Source organism: Maylandia zebra, linkage group LG10 (assembly GCF_041146795.1).
Source record: "Maylandia zebra isolate NMK-2024a linkage group LG10, Mzebra_GT3a, whole genome shotgun sequence".
NCBI classification, from domain to species: domain Eukaryota; kingdom Metazoa; phylum Chordata; class Actinopteri; order Cichliformes; family Cichlidae; genus Maylandia; species Maylandia zebra.
Genome location: NC_135176.1, coordinates 8,799,786 through 8,816,586, shown reverse-complemented (window position 1 = coordinate 8,816,586; position 16,801 = coordinate 8,799,786). Strand labels below are relative to the sequence as shown.

Genomic DNA, 16,801 nt, shown 5'->3' with positions numbered 1-16,801 from the left:
AATACACAATTACACATGGATTTAGTCAGATTTAACATTCTCAGCCACAGAGCAGATGGGTTTTAAAAAGCCCCGTTAAGACACAAATGTGTTTTAGATCCAATCTCTTCATGTCGTGGGTCACAAGAAAACTGGCCTGTAATATGACAAATCATTATCTGAGAATACTTGTGATATTTAAAGGTACTTTTTGCAATTACCTTCTTGAAAATATAACTGTACTTTTCACCACCAGGGGGCAGTGCATTACTATTGCAAACAAAGTATTGAAACATTTTAGGATATGTGCTGCTTTTGAACCCTTTTCTAACATCTTCAAGAGGCTTTTCTTTTATCAGGCCTCATTGTTCACAAGAACGTGTTCTTGATGACTTGCCTGGTTAAATCAAGGTTACATTGACTCACTGCACCATCTTGTGGTACAAATTGGTATTAAACAAAAGTACACCTCACTCCAGTTTATCTTTATTTTATATCGCTTCAATGGCATAGAAATAAAGACAAAAATATTAAAGGTGCTTTTTTAAAAGCACCTTTAATATCCCATATACTACCAATAATATGTTTCTAATACTCCTGTACTTTTATTCAAGTCACCGATAGTGGAAACAAAGCTGCTTTCTTTCTTTCTTTTTTGAAAAAGGGTCACTGAGCTCATCCTTTTTGCAGCAGTCCTGAGGTGAGAAGACATTCGGCATCTAGTTCACAAACACCTCAGCGCAGACGAATTGTTAATAGAAAGATCAAACCTTTTAGTGACCTTCCAGACCACTAGACAATCTCTCTGAGCACCAGTCCACTAACCATCAAGCCCCATGTTGCCTTCACGAAGTGCACAGTAATCAAGGTGAAATTGAAGGGGTGGCAGTAAACACCGGTTCAATTTTATGGACAGAATAGGGGGAGAAAAAAAAATGTGTGTACACGTGTTTGTGGTGAAAATACACCACCTGCAGTGTCAACAGCTTCCAGGGTCATCACAGCATTCGAAGAACTTCCAAATTTAACTCCCTCCACCAGACAAACATTTCAAACTACAGTACTGTGCAAAGGTTTTCAGGGGCTTTCAGAGAGTTTGGAAAGCGACTTTGTCTGATTTTTTTCCCACTTTTTTCCAAAGGGGATCTAAGCAGATTACATGCTCATGCAGAAAAAGTCCTATAGCATCTAGAAGTCATAACAGAAACTAAGAAATTTGTATTGAAACATCTAAGTCAAGGTCAAAGTTAAAATTTTATTACATTTTTTGTTCATTTAAATCAGATAAAGAAACATAGTTAAGAAAAAAAATCTAAAAGCTGAGGTGCATGGCCTCTGTTCATAAAATCAAGAGGTGATTAAAATAAGCGTCTCATCTTGTGAAGCTCAGCTTGTGTGACTCAGTGTGTGCTAATCCTACTCCCACAAGGGGGCGTCTTTGAACAACAATCGGCAGCCTTGCTCACTGGTGATGTTGATGATGATGATGCAGCACCTAGAGACCTTTTGATCAAGCTGAGCTCATTAAGACCACATGGTTTCCACTAATGCTGTCCTTGCTAAACAGAGCGACTGTGGGAGTGACTGTGAGAGGAAGCGTTTCTAACATATGCTGTCAGAAGAAGCAGAGGAGCAGATGTCTGTGTGTCCCGGAAAACTTCCCATTTGATTTGCAGTTTCTTTAGCTGGTGCTGGCAGCTGAAGAGATGGTTCCACATAACTTTGCAAAGTTGCACAACTGTTTTTGGGTTGTTTTTAATTTAAAAGAAAAAAAAAAAAGATTTTCCCGTCTCCAAAGCACTGACTTCTCAAATATTTTCTTTGTACTGTTCAAGGACCTATTTATTGGTGTCATTTGTCCACATGGCTTAGGTTTCATTTTACCTTGTGACACCCCATTTCCATCCCAGTGAAAGAAAACAAAGACACAGGGGGAACCAGTGAATAACTCTGTACTTTTAAATTCATTTGAAATAGCTCCTATGTGTGTTCATATGAGTGTAATTTATACCATACTGCATTATTGCATTTAGCAGCGGTTTAGCTAATTTCACCTGCAATATGTACTGTACTAGTTTATTTGCAGCAAGTCTTTGACACAATAAAAAGTAAAGTTTAATCCTCAAGTAATCAAGCTAATAGTTCTGACTAACATGACAGAGTGAGGCAACTTATGGCCTCATTATACTATACAGGAAAACATTTTGGGGCTCTGTTTGTGTCTATCATAGCTGCAGTACTGCGCAAAAGTCTAGAGCAGGGGTCAGCAACCTTTCACACCCAAAGAGCCATTTGAACCTGGTTTCCACGCAAACGAAAACACTGGGAGCCGCAAATACTTTTTGACATCTAAAATTAAGATAACACTGTATATATTGTTTTTTTTACCTTTATGCTTTGTGTGAACAACTAAGGTGTGTTGCTTATGAAATCCATGAAGTGCTACAGAGAAAGTTACAATTTATGTATATAATTAAGACATTTTGAACTCTTAAAGAAATATAACAAAAGGAAAGCTGAACTAAAATGATCCATGTAAACAAAAACGGGTGTGGTGGCGGCTCACACCAGATATTTTGCCTTTGGGGTTTTGGAGCCTTGACATGACTTATAAAACTAACTCACTCACTCTATCTGGGTAAATATAAATATATAAATATAAATATAGATATAAATATAAATATAGATATAAATATAGATATATTTATTATTATAATAATAGGGGGGAAAAAAGCACCATGCTGCTAAAAAAATTAAAAATAGATATTTGCAAAATTCTGCCTAAATATGTATTTTACCTGGTTAATGTGTGTGGCAAGACGTGGTCTGCAGGGGAGGCGGACGCACCCTAGCGGCACCCGCAATCACGCCTCGCCACCTTCACGTCTGTGCCATCTATGCTGTTGTTGGTATGTGTCGGGCTGTGAGCTGAAAAGCTATAGCCGGCTGAATGCTTACAGCAACCGTGTATGAAAAGTGGTCAATAAAGAGATGCTGAAAAGCATGTTCATGCAAACATCGTCGGGTCTGCAGTGATATGTTTACAATGGGACTTCTGCTCCTGAACCTCTGTGCACAGCATCTGCAAATCGGGGCTGTACAAAGTCACTTTCATCTTTACGCAGGACTGTAAGCTGTCATCTATGAGGCGTGAGCAGTGTTTGTTTTTAACATAGTTCACGGTGGAGAACAGCTGCTGACATAATGTGGATCCGAAGTTAATTGGCCTACCTGGGGTTGAAAGTCTCGATATATGCACACCGTTTCGGCGAGCATACCAGTGTCCGCGAGTGTGACGCTTATTGGGAGCGATGAAAAAAAATAATAAAATATATAATTGTATTTTTATATTTAAATATCACAATAATCTTCCAATTTAGAACTACAAGTTAAAAAAAATAAAAATAAAAATAAAAAGAACTAACATAAATAAAATACACTTCAGCTAAATACTTCTAATTTATTTTCCCAAACCACGCGGAGCCGCAGTGTAAAGACTAAAGAGCCGCATGCGGGACTTGCCTTTTATACAATACTTCAGTTTTTCCAAGCAAAATATGAAGAAATGAGAACTGATAGAAAATATTCTTACAAACAGAAAATGTATCACCTCCATCCAATATGTAGTAAAGTACCATATACACTCATCAGCCACTCTGTAAGTACACCTGTTCAACTGTTTGTTAGTACAACTACCTAATCAACCAACACTGCAGCAACTCCAACCATTTAGAAAGAGGCCAGAGACAATCAAGACGGCCTGCTGAAGTTTGAGGGATTTTCCCACAGAACGATCTCTAGAGTTTACAGAGAATGTCCCAAAAGAAACTAACCAGTGAGCAGCAGTTCTCTGTGGAACAATGTTTTGTTGATCAGAGGTCAGAGGAAAAAGGCCAGAGCATCAGATAGGAAGGCAACAGTAACTCAAGTAACCATTTGTTACAACCAAGGTATGCAGAAGAGCACGTGGGCAGCAGAGGACCACACTGGTTGCCAATCCGATCAGAATAGGAAAATGAGGCTGCAATTCACATAGGCTCATAAAAACTGGACAGAAGATAGTTTAAAAAAAAAAAAAAAAAAAAAGGGGGTCACACCCACAAGAATCAAACAGAAGCCTTGAAGCTTCTCTGTGGGTTAAATTGGATAATGGGATTTAAGATTTGCAACGTGTCTGTAGTGCACAAGGTTGAGATAATGTGTCACAGGAAACACTGTGTCAGTGTGCAACCAAAACAGAAAACACAAACACTGCTTTCATGAAAATTTGACATTTTAATGGAAACTAAAATTGTGAACACTGGAGTTCTCTCTCTCTCTTTTTTTTTTTTTGTAAATTGACTATTACATTGTTTGGAATTTGAGGGTTATTATCATGCTTTGAAAATAAAACGAACATTTTAATGTGACACTTCTGTTAAATTCAAAAACAAAAGAAAATTAAATAATCAGACTGCTCACTTAAAAACTTAAATGCCAACCTGTAAGACATGAGAAAGAAATGCCATTGCCTCGTGTTTTAAGAAGGGCAAGAGATGGAGAATCGATGAGAGGAGGAGCAGAAAAAAAGAAAAAAAAAATGCATGAACACAAACAGCAGCCATTTGAGATGACAAAGAAAAGGAGGACGATTCGGCACATCATATCATCTCTTATGACTGAATCCTTTAAAAGGACATGTGTCGCCCTTGTTTACTCCCATTGTAACTACCTCTCAGGTGTCACTGAAATAAAAAAAAATTTAATTAAACAAAACAAAAAGCCCTATGTAAATTTAAAACACTTCCAAGAGGCAATGACAGTTTAAAGGAGGGACAGTTTTTAAGTCAAGCACAAACACCAAGTCCAGCATTTCCCGTTACAGATGACTGATTACTGGATGATGAAGCAGCACTTCCGGTATTTGTTTTAAGAATCCCCCCCACCCACACCGTAAGTCAACGCGCTCAAAGTGACATTCAGCTGCTACAGTAGTGACTTCTCATCTCCATCAACCGCCCTCTGTCTGTCTGTGCATTTGTCATTCAGTAGCTGAATATCTGAGTAGTGTACCTTTGGCGAAAGCAGATTCAGAGCTGTTGAACTGCACTTTAAAAAAAACAAACAAAAAAAACAAAAACAAACAAATCACCTCGCCCCCCCATCTCACAACATGATCAACAACACGACAAATAAAAATATAATCAAGAGGAACTCTGGATGCAGTGTTTTCAATGCTCATCACTCCATCAGAACTATCTGAAGAATTAAGGAAATTTGTATAAAATTGGATGAGAGAAAAACAAACAAACAAAACCCATTGAGGGCAAATATCTTGACATTGGGATTTTTAAAAAAAAAAAAAAAAAAAAAAAAAAAGAAAAAGAAAAAAGTAGTAGGTCTACATCAGCCTTACTAACTAAACATCTAGCGCTCATCAAAAATGAGACATTGAGATTTTCTTAATTATTTATTTTAGTCACATCCTATTTGTGCATCTATGGATAAATTATAACTCAAAAATAAAACTTTTTTTTATTTTTATTTTTTAAACACATTAAAAGATTAAACTTGTTAAATAATTTCAAATTAATTATGTGCTACGTTCAGACATTAACTCGACAACGGACTGGAGTATACACCAGCGAGCAGAGATCTGTCTCCCGTGCCCGTGTGATTTGGCTTTAGGTCGCACCTGTGAACACAACCTACAGGACGCCTGAAACGCTCCTCGCCTTCAGTGGCATCCACATCGTTTAAAAGAAGAACAATTAGGAACAGCCAAAGAATACTTGAACAGCGTTGCAAATGTTCCAAAAAACAAAACAAAAGAAATAAAGAAAATGGCACAGATATACGCTGGAAGCAGATTTGAAACAATCAAAATTGCTGTAAAAGTTTTTCTTTATAACACAGGCACCTGAACATGAAACGAGGGACTTTTTTGAAATATACGAGGAACTTGCATATAATAGGAAGAACTCGCTATGCGCGCACCAAACAAACAAACTTGCCACTCACAACCTGGAAGCATCCTTGAGGTGATTGCACATCCTGAGGGGGTGGAAATATAAACTCCACATGATCAGGCTTTTCTTTCTCACCACACCAACAGTCACTCACTCCCACCACCACCCAAAAAACAAACCACTGATTAACCACCTACTCTGCTTCAAGAACCTGTTTTTGGTTTGCAGGCTACAATGCTGAATAATTATTTCTCTCTCAATATATGCATATTCAATATAGCCTTGTTGCTGTATTAAGTGCTTGAAAAAGAGGGGCATCAGGGTGGGAGCAAAGGAGAATCTCTGATTTCCCTCTACCAGGACCACTCTAGCATTAAAAAGGAAAGAGACAGAAAAAACAAAAACAACCCCCCCCAAAGAAACAAAACAAACCCACACATGAGAAAATAGTGTTTTCATCATAATACTACAGTAAGATCACGTACTAGTTATTCTGATCACCCTGCTTTACATTTACAAGCCTATAGCTGTGCACTGATAATCCTTTCAGCCTGAACATTAACCATATGGTAACCTGATTGTGTCCCCTGCCCCCCGCAAACAGATTATGGGCCATTGCAAGAAATTAAACTGCGGTGTTTGTTGTAAATTGATGCCAGATTAAGTGTCAATTTTCCACAAGCACAGAACAACATAAAAATAAGCGCTTATACCTCCTCAATTACCCCTGCTTCCTCATTGACCACGTCTGACACGAGCGTTCTCGTTCAGAGGGCAGCGTCTGCTGATACACTCATCCATCAAATGGCGTACAATGAAAGCCAAAACAAAGCTTTTTAAATACCAGAGAGCCGACTGCGATTAGATGTGGAAGTTAAATGTCAAGACAACTTGTACAAAAACATGGCGGCAGTTATGACGTCCCCTCTCCGTGCATGAGCGCGAGCTGTGCCGCTGCCTAATCAGGACACAGTGGAAAGAAGTGTACTTGAAAACTCATGTGTACCCCCGTAGAAACACTGCTGATGTTCAGCATTAATAAATCAAAGAGGTGCTTCACTATGAACACATAAGGGAGAAAATGAACCGGCAGAGATTACAAGGTTACAGTCCAGGATACATGGAAAAGAGCCTGTGCAGCACTGTGCTTAAAAGGAAAAGAAACAACAATTTTAGAGCCCAAAACGATTAATGACAGCACCTCCCACGCCATGACAACTTTTTTCTCAAAGTATTAACTTTTTGGTGTGTTGTCACAACATACGATACTTTATATAAATCAGACTTAAAGTCAACCTTTCCAATGAGAACGTTTACGTGACGGGGGCCGTTTGGCAAGAAACAATATTAAACACAGTCATGGCTTTATCAACACTACCTGAGTTATATTTAATAATTCTGTATATTTAGCGGCTTTTTTTCTGAAAAGTAACAGCCCAGAGCCATTCTTTCAAGGAGGATTTCTCGTCACTACACACAGATTTTGTCTATTAATCATAAGATAAAAGCAATTAGTTTACATAAAGTGCTAATAATCCACACATTAGCCAAATCAGAGCTTCTAGAGAAAAACCTGGACAGTTGCTTTGTTGAGTAAACCGATCTTGATTTGCTGATGGTGAAGGAAAAAAAATAAAAAATTGACATCACAGCTGGTCAGCTAGCAGATTTGGGCTGCCTAGACTTGGATCTTACAACATGAGCCTTTAGAATAATTTTAAAAAATATACACATATCCCACCATTGAATTTAGAAGTCGTGCAACAAACTGAACACCCTTAAACATTCTGAACTGCACTGCAGGCCACGCTAGCATCTTGGCTGATGACGTTGTAGCTCTACATAACCCTCACAACCCCTCCCAACACGCATGTATGGATCACACGGTGTTATTGCACACTGGTTTGCAAACGTAATAGGTTATCCACAGTAAAACATAATAGCATTTAACTAATCTTCACATTTGAACAGTTTGAAAAAGTGTCTACTTAGGGAACTAAGATTAGTATTGCAATTGTTCTGTTACTGTTATCTTTGTATGCCGATGAACAGTGACCTCCAACTCGTGCGTTTCCACCAGTAAACATGCAAGAAAAACGATGCCGTACAAGGCAGAAAAGTAAAGACCAAATTCTGAGTCAAAAGAAAAAACAAAACAAGAAAGTACATTGTAAAAATGTAGAACAAGAGGAACTGAACACAAATACAGGCAAAATAATCTGTATTGACATCCTGAGCCTTACTGCTGAACAAAAAGCACAAAATGCAGAACACTTTTGTGGAAGCAATGTCTCTTTTTTCCTCCTCCTTTTATTTTACCTAACAGTTTGTCACCAAGCTTATTCCCCAACTCAGAGTTCATTTAATAGAACGTATAATGAACCTCAGTTTAAGAACAGCCGGTGACAACCTTCTAATAATCTGAAATGTATGAAAAGCTTCAGGATGAATTTAACGGAGACCTTATTTTTGACTCTTTAGCACACCTAATAAACAGTGAAACAAAGGGGGTGGCTTTCCTTCAAACTGGGCACTTTTGTACCTGTGCTCTGGGGTCAAACTGTAGTGCAGATAACACTCATGTTAGGTAAGACGAAACGACACAAAAAGAAAATGTGGGCAATTAAATTTTCCCTTACTGATTTAAGACAAGACTCCCTTCCTGGATGGGGCCTCACCTATAAGCTCCCATTTAACTTAGAGTTAAGTGGGACCCCACAGACCTCCCCCCAAAGAATGCTTTGCAGAGTGTTCTCCTTTCATTCATGATGAATTCAAGCTTGCACACAGATGTGCATGTATAACGTCTAACATATCTACAATGAAACTTGTGAATGTGTAAAAGAAAACATGACTGAGGCATGCTGTAGTCAGACTGACTGCTGCCACAGGTCAACAGGATAAAGGCTTAGGGAGGTGCAGTCCAAAACACCTTCCTTTTGATGAACTCCCAAACATTATCACTAAAGAGCCATGAGACAAACAAAGATCGCAGCCCAAAGTGTCCATTCGTCATGTTGGAGAGGCACCAATCAGCTCCTTTTTAACGTCCATCCAGAGCTTATGTGTTCATTTTGATGCCCCCAGAGAAGTCCGTTATTCCACCCGAGATACCATGGAAAATCTGTCATGCTAAACTATCAAATGTTTTCACAGTTGTCACTTCTATCCAACAGGATTTGTGATTTCCAAGGTAGATAACTGCAGCACCCAGAAGAGAAGAAGGTAAGTACTGTAGGCCATCTACCTCACTGATCAGGTCCATCCTTGGTCTCGCCGTAAATTACTACCCTTTTTGGATCTACAGGAGAGAGGAGATGAATTAGGGTGATCAAGGATTCTGTGTTTATTTTAAAATGTTACGCATCATTTCTTAAAGCATTAAATGGCCTTACTCTGAAGCACATTAAGGACTTAACCCCTAATGTGCCTCAGCATTTACTTAGGTGAATGTGGCCATGCTGGTCATTTCAGTGTCTCAGCTAGCACAGAGGATTTCATAAATGTGTGATAACACTGCCGTGCTTTATCCCATTATTTTTTCTTATCTTGTCATTCAATACGATTATTTTCTTTCTGAAGCATTTAGTAATGGTACAAAAAAAACAAAACAAAAACAAACACCCCCCATCTTTCTTATTATTACTACTGTCAGACATAGTGTATTCTGGACCTTAACTGCAAGTTTCAAACGGTGGCTTTCAAATAAATTAATATTTGAAGTTTTTTTTCCTTTTTTCATTATAGAAAACTATGGGTAAAATGAACTAAATCCAATCCTAAATCCACAGCCATTCCTTGCTTGGAAAACAGTGCCAACACATATATTTAAGACAGGATCTTTGTACCTTGTTTTTGCAAGTTGAAAACGGATTCCATTTCTGATGAAAGGAAACAAAAACACACATTAGCTCATCATGAAACATTCTTTAAAAAAAAAAACAATAAAAAAAAAAAAACAATTAAAAGAAAGCAACAGCAACAAAAAAAAAAAAAAAAAAAAAAAAGCAAATATGTAAACATTTTACAAGTTAGTGTTTTACACAGTTGCCAAAATCTGAATTTAGGTTCATGCTTGATGCTGTTAAACAAAATTATACTTTTACATATCGAACAGCAATCGCGAGAACCCTTAAATGACCACTGCAAAAGGAAAATAAAAGCCCCGTACATTTCAACAACTGACATTGAATTTTGTTTGCTGTTGGTGATTAACTGTAGGGCTGCCACAAACGATTATTTTGATAGTCGACTAGTCACCGATTATTTTTGCGATTAGTCGACTAATCAGAGCATGAAAACGTACAGCTTATTGCACCAGCATGCATCTGCTCTTATGTAACTATCATTAGCTTACAGCTTTAAGTGTTTATGGTATGTGCTAACTAAAAATAAAGGCAAGATGATAGTTTATTAAATTTTAATTACATTTGCAGATTGTTTCGGTGAAGTTTAATAAACTCCTTGCTATCTAAAATATAACAGGAAAACTGAGTATATTCTCGAGCATCTCACACTTCTGATAATCAGTTGTCTGCTTGACGTTTATTCAGCTGTGTAAAAACTATAATTTTAATCTCAGCCAAACTGATTTACTCAGGAATAAATAGAATACTAAAAAAAGCCAAACAATAACATTTTTAAGTTATCTAAGTGACTTATATATCATGTTTAACCTGAGTAGCGAAAGACGGCGGTGGGTTTGAAAACTATTTGCCCAGAGTCCAGGGTTCTCACCGGCTCTAGTGAGCTTTGCCCCGGCTAGCTATCGAGCTAGTGGGTAACAGACTTCGGAGCGCTTTTCAAAATATGTGGCGTCTTGATAAACTGAGCAGATATTTGAGGTTTACACAGCTACATTCTCACCTGAAAATATGTTAAACGTTTATTTTGTGACCCAGAAAGAATAATAACAGTAATATTAAAACTAACTAGCTGCCGCCATTGTTGGAAACTGAGCAGGGCTGCGCTATGAATTCTGGGACAAAGCTACTACTTCTTCGGGGTTTAACGGCAGCTGGCATCCTTGTACATGCACTGCTGCCATCTTCTGTTTCAGTCCGTTATTACACTCTTAAATCCTACCACTTATTCCTGAGTCTTTTGTGATCTTACAAAGCTTCAAACGACGCATCGACTGTTAAATTTTTGATAGTCGACGTAATCGTGACTAGTCGACTAATCGTGGCAGCCCTAATTAACTGCAAGCATACAGTGGGGCAAAAAAGTATTTAGTCAGCCACCGATTGTGCAAGTTCCCCCACCTAAAATGATGACAGAGGTCAGTAATTTGCACCAGAGGTACACTTCAACTGTGAGAGACAGAATGTGAAAAAAAAAAAAAAAAAAAAAAAAAAAAAAAATCCATGAATTCACATGGTAGGATTTGTAAAGAATTTATTCGTAAATCAGGGTGGAAAATAAGTATTTGGTCAATAACAAAAATACAACTCAATACTTTGTAACATAACCTTTGTTGGCAATAACAGAGGTCAAACGTTTACTATAGGTCTTTACCAGGTTTGCACACACAGTAGCTGATATTTTGGCCCATTCCTCCATGCAGATCTTCTCGAGAGCAGTGATGTTTTGGGGCTGTCGCCGAGCAACACGGACTTTCAACTCCCGCCACAGATTTTCTATGGGGTTGAGGTCTGGAGACTGGCTAGGCCACTCCAGGACTTTCAAATGCTTCTTACGGAGCCACTCCTTTGTTGCCCGGGCGGTGTGTTTTGGATCATTGTCATGTTGGAAGACCCAGCCTCGTTTCATCTTCAAAGTTCTCACTGATGGAAGGAGGTTTTGGCTCAAAATCTCACGATGCATGGCCCCATTCATTCTGTCCTTAACACAGATCAGTCGTCCTGTCCCCTTGGCAGAAAAACAGCCCCATAGCATGATGTTTCCACCCCCATGCTTCACAGTAGGTATGGTGTTCTTGGGATGCAACTCAGTATTCTTCTTCCTCCAAACACGACGAGTTGAGTTAATACCAAAAAGTTCTACTTTGGTTTCATCTGACCACATGACATTCTCCCAATCCTCTGCTGTATCATCCATGTGCTCTCTGGCAAACTTCAGACGGGCCTGGACATGCACTGGCTTCAGCAGCGGAACACGTCTGGCACTGCGGGATTTGATTCCCTGCCGTTGTAGTGTGTTACTGATGGTGACCTTTGTTACTTTGGTCCCAGCTCTCTGCAGGTCATTCACCAGGTCCCCCCGTGTGGTTCTGGGATCTTTGCTCACCGTTCTCATGATCATTTTGACCCCACGGGATGAGATCTTGCGTGGAGCCCCAGATCGAGGGAGATTATCAGTGGTCTTGTATGTCTTCCATTTTCTGATGATTGCTCCCACAGTTGATTTTTTTCACACCAAGCTGCTTGCCTATTGTAGATTCACTCTTCCCAGTCTGGTGCAGGTCTACAATACTTTTCCTGGTGTCCTTCGAAAGCTCTTTGGTCTTGGCCATGGCGGAGTTTGGAGTCTGACTGTTTGAGGCTGTGGACAGGTGTCTTTTATACAGATGATGAGTTCAAACAGGTGCCATTCATACAGGTAACGAGTGGGGGACAGAAAAGCTTCTTACAGAAGACGTTACAGGTCTGTGAGAGCCAGAGATTTTCCTTGTTTGAGGTGACCAAATACTTATTTTCCACCCTAATTTACGAATAAATTCTTTACAAATCCTACCATGTGAATTCATGGATTTTTTTTTCCACATTCTGTCTCTCACAGTTGAAGTGTACCTCTGGTGCAAATTACTGACCTCTGTCATCATTTTAAGTGGGGGAACTTGCACAATCGGTGGCTGACTAAATACTTTTTTGCCCCACTGTATGTGGTGACTAACCGTTTACCCAAAAGTTGACTGTGTTGACTGCAAGGGGATTGGCAACTTGTCTACAAACAATCACAGCTTGGAATCACTCTCAGACGTACTGGTAAAGGTTTATAACAAACTGTCATCCAATTTATAAACAGAGACAGACTGATTGTAACATAGTGTCAAAGTCAGTAGTCTGCTACACGTCTCTTTGCATCGTTTTATCACAGTTAATCTTCATGTTATCAAACCGACTGCATGTCATTGTTAACTTAACCCTATTCAATCACAAATGGATAGCAGACTGACTCCACCTTATTGCGGTTTTATCACCGCCTTAACACAAAGTCACTTTGAAGACAGCAACTGACCAAGTGCTCACAGACCTGGTCCTGTATTTGTAGTAACTTTTTCAAAGGCAACGAAACTACTCTACAACTACCATTTGCCCTATCAAAAAGCCATTTTTGGAAGGTATTAACATTTTTAATATAGATAAGATATTTCGGTTGGTGAGGTGCAAATATTCGATTTCACCTTAGCAAAGAATCAAATCAAATTTCATATTAAGTCATCTATGGCTGACTTAGTTCATTTCTTTGGTAGAACTGTGAGGCAAAAATCAGACGCTGTCTACAGTTACTCAGACTGTGTGCTGAAGCACTTTTGCTGAGGTTAACTGCTACACTAATTTTAACAGTCAGAACAGGTGGTGCCAAAACAGAATCTTAGGCTAAGTCCACACAAACATATTTCTATTTTGAAAAGAAAAGAATCACCACCCAGATGTGCATTTGAGGAACATTTCAGAAATAATTTTGGTCCAACACCTGAACACACATAGCAAGATCATTTAGAAAGCATCATGATGTAGAAAAACTATAAAACAGCTGCTATTTTATCAAACAAGGTAAGCAAAACCTTAAAGAAATATAAGAGAAAAATAGACTTTTTTTTAAACATGACAAGAATTCAAATCTGGTTATTGGGTTAATGTTTTTGATAGAGCAGAGAGTGAAACTTACCTTTAGTGTGATAAGTGACAGCAGCTTTAACGTCAAAGGACCCCCAGCTACACCTCGTGCTAATGTCTTTAGAGAGAACCTGTTCTTTAGATGAGCCAAATAATAAAGTGGTTAGCTGACCCTGCGCAGGCTTAGCACCGTTGTCTTTACTGGGGGCCAACACAGCAGTTCCTGCACCTTGTGTCTTTTCCTTGCCACATGGCTGCAGCTTGTTCTCCTCCTCACTCATCCCATAAGCAGGAGGACAAGCATTGGACACAATGCAAGGGATACAAGTCCTTTTCTCAGGGTCTTGAACCAAAGGCCCAGGCTCTAACAATGATGGGCTAATGTCAAAGCAAGGCTGGGCAACCTTGGCTGCAACAGCTTGACACTCGCTATTAGATGTGACCACAGTAGTTTTGTCCTCTCCGGGCACCAGCCCATTTCCGCCTTCTGGGCCCAAGTTGGGCTCATTAATGAAGGAAAGCCCCCACTGATTCTGGAAGATATCTCCCAGGGCTTTCTGATTTGTCTGAGCCGCTGGTGGGTCAAGGTGACGAGCGCTAGGGAGTACAGGTTGCATATTTAAAGGGTAAATTAAAAGAGTACACTTTCTAAGCTCATATGCCTCTCCATCTACAGGACTAGTTGTGGAGCTACAGTTACTTTCCAAAGGAGATGCTACATTGTCGCCACTTAGGATAGACTGGGCTGATGGAATACTACTAGCAGCAGGAGCTAAGAAGGTACCCACTGACGGGCAACCGTTTCCATTTCCAGAAACAGGACCATTAGTAAAACTAGCTGAGGTGATGGTTTTCATAGCAGACATAGGGACCTGTGACAGTCTGACAGGAGGAGGCAGTGCCTCTCCTCCACCTTGAGCTACTTTGTTGAGGTTCTCTTTTACTTTACTTGCATAACTGATCTTGGGAACAATTTTAGCACTGCTATTGTCCACAGGAAATACTGGCGGAGGCTTGAACAAAGTCCATGAGTCCTCTTTTGAAGGTGAAGAAAGCTTGCCTTTGTGTCTTTCCTCAGTTTTTTTACCCAAGGTGCCAACTGTCTTTCCATCAGAGTTTTTCCTCTGAGATTCACCCACTGAAGCCTCTGATACAACAGCCCGTTTGGCTGTCGACTGAGTTTCTACTTTCTGGGTGGCTCTAAATCCATCGAGTCTCGAGGTCATTCCTTTCTCATTTGTCTCTAGATTCAAAGCCCCCAGCTCCTCTGTAGTGTGGCCCTGCTGCATGTCTCTCTCCTTTTCTCTTATCACATTATCAGTGTTCTTTGTATTGTTACATCTGGTCTTGCGTTTCTTCGGAGTAGTATATCCACCTTCCGAGCTACTACCGTCATTGTCCTTGCTAGAATAGCCATTTGTAATTAAGCCACAGTTTACGACGCCATTTTGAAGTAATACGGAGTCCTTCTTATCCAAAGGCGGGCCCTCATGATGACTCAAATCCTGCACCTTCTCCTTGTCATTTTTAAAGTCCATATTCTTCTTATGGTCCATTCCTTTGATGCTTATTTTTGGAACAGTCGTGCACAGCTTTTGCGTCGATTTGGGCTTTGCATTTGTATTAATTGTGTGTCTGTTAGCATTGATGCTAGGTGGATGCGACATGCCAACAGCATTAGACAGATGTGGATTCTTCTCTCCCTCCTCGTCACTGATGCTTACTTTTTTATTGCCTGAAAGGGGAAACAAAATCAGTTCATACTGAAATTAGGGAACACATCCACCACCTTTCACCTGGCAGAAAACCTCCACAACTACTACGTTTCCTGAAAGTCTGTGTCAAATAATCTGTTTCATACTTGGAGAAACTACAAGGCTTTTATAGATTTTTTTGTGTGTGTGCGCACGCATGGTATCACAATAGCAATAGCATGACAACACTAGCAAAAAAGTGACTATGCAACTCTTAACCTAAACAAATCCAAGTAAAAAGAGATGCACATTAAACGTTTAAATGTTTTTCTAGTATTACATATAAACCACACCCATGATCTCTTTATTGGGTTTATAATTATTCTTATAGTGCTGTGTGAAATTAAACTTCCTAACAATCTTCCAAGATGAGCTGAGAGCTCACTACATGTAAAATTAGATATGCTTCACAACTGTCAACAACAAAGGACTCTTGCTTAGCTTCCCCCAACCCAGAGAATATTCGACATCAGAGACAAGTTGTTGCAAGGATCGCTCACAACAGCATTTATGGTACACGCACAGAGGAGCAATAAACTATTAACAGGCCCGTGCACGGCAGAGACGCATGGGAATTGCTGTGTCAACGTAGGACTTTCCATTCACAACGGTGCTGCCTCAATGTCTGTGAGCGCAGCACCCAATGGATTGCATACAGTCTCTCCTCTCTTACACAGAGGCCGGTTCTTACTCACTAGCAATCATACGCGTGCATATAGACTCGTAAGGACGATGCTTACAGTGTCAGCTCTGCGCCACAAAACAAGACATTGTCCAATTGTTCCCTGGCTTCACATTGACTGGACAACATGCAACAGGCCTGTCAATGATGGCTAGCTTTAGCTAATGTCAACTAACCAGCGGCTCGGTTTCCACCAACACGCCCAGGAACTGTTGTGCCCTATCAGCAACAACCACAGCAGCCAAAATGACAGCAGAGACATGCCAGAACAGCAAAGTAGGTTGCCTGTACAACAATTTCTAACTAGCTGTGGAACTACAGCATTAGCCAGCAGTGATAGTCTAACATGGCTGACAGGAAATGGCAGCTCAGAACATTCCAGTGGAGCCGGCTCGGTTTTCCTAAGCTGGACATGAGCATGCCGAACAAAAAAAGACACAGATTTGACTATTGTTGAGGACAACTTGCCGTGCACTCCTATCAAATAATGCACTAAGAACACATGGCAACATGGCAGGGGTTCCTTGAGATGATTAAGATGCATTTGCAAAAGAAAAATGGTTGGCGAAACCGGCGCACAAGGTCAATCCCCGATGTGTCAAACCACCACAGCGACAACTGTCACGCAACGTCAGC

At 39.8% G+C, this 16,801-nt stretch overlaps 1 protein-coding gene and 1 long non-coding RNA gene across 2 annotated transcripts in view; one reads left to right on the top strand and one right to left on the bottom strand.

The window, feature by feature from the left end:
- Window positions 1-4,234: 4,234 nt before the first annotated feature.
- nufip2 (nuclear FMR1 interacting protein 2) overlaps window positions 4,235-16,801 on the bottom strand; it is a 13,203-nt gene continuing 636 nt past the window's right edge. Inside the window, exons 2-4 of the mRNA XM_004557386.3 lie at window positions 13,782-15,464; window positions 9,776-9,808; window positions 4,235-9,228 (exon numbers count right to left, since the gene is read on the bottom strand). Coding sequence (XP_004557443.3) covers window positions 9,176-9,228; window positions 9,776-9,808; window positions 13,782-15,464 — 1,769 coding nt within the window. The 3' untranslated portion in view covers window positions 4,235-9,175. The remainder of the gene's footprint in view (window positions 9,229-9,775; window positions 9,809-13,781; window positions 15,465-16,801) is intronic.
- LOC143420774 (uncharacterized) overlaps window positions 16,451-16,801 on the top strand; it is a 12,857-nt gene continuing 12,506 nt past the window's right edge. Inside the window, exon 1 of the long non-coding RNA XR_013100507.1 lies at window positions 16,451-16,801. This exon is cut by the window's right edge and continues 22 nt beyond it. This is a non-coding gene — a long non-coding RNA (uncharacterized LOC143420774).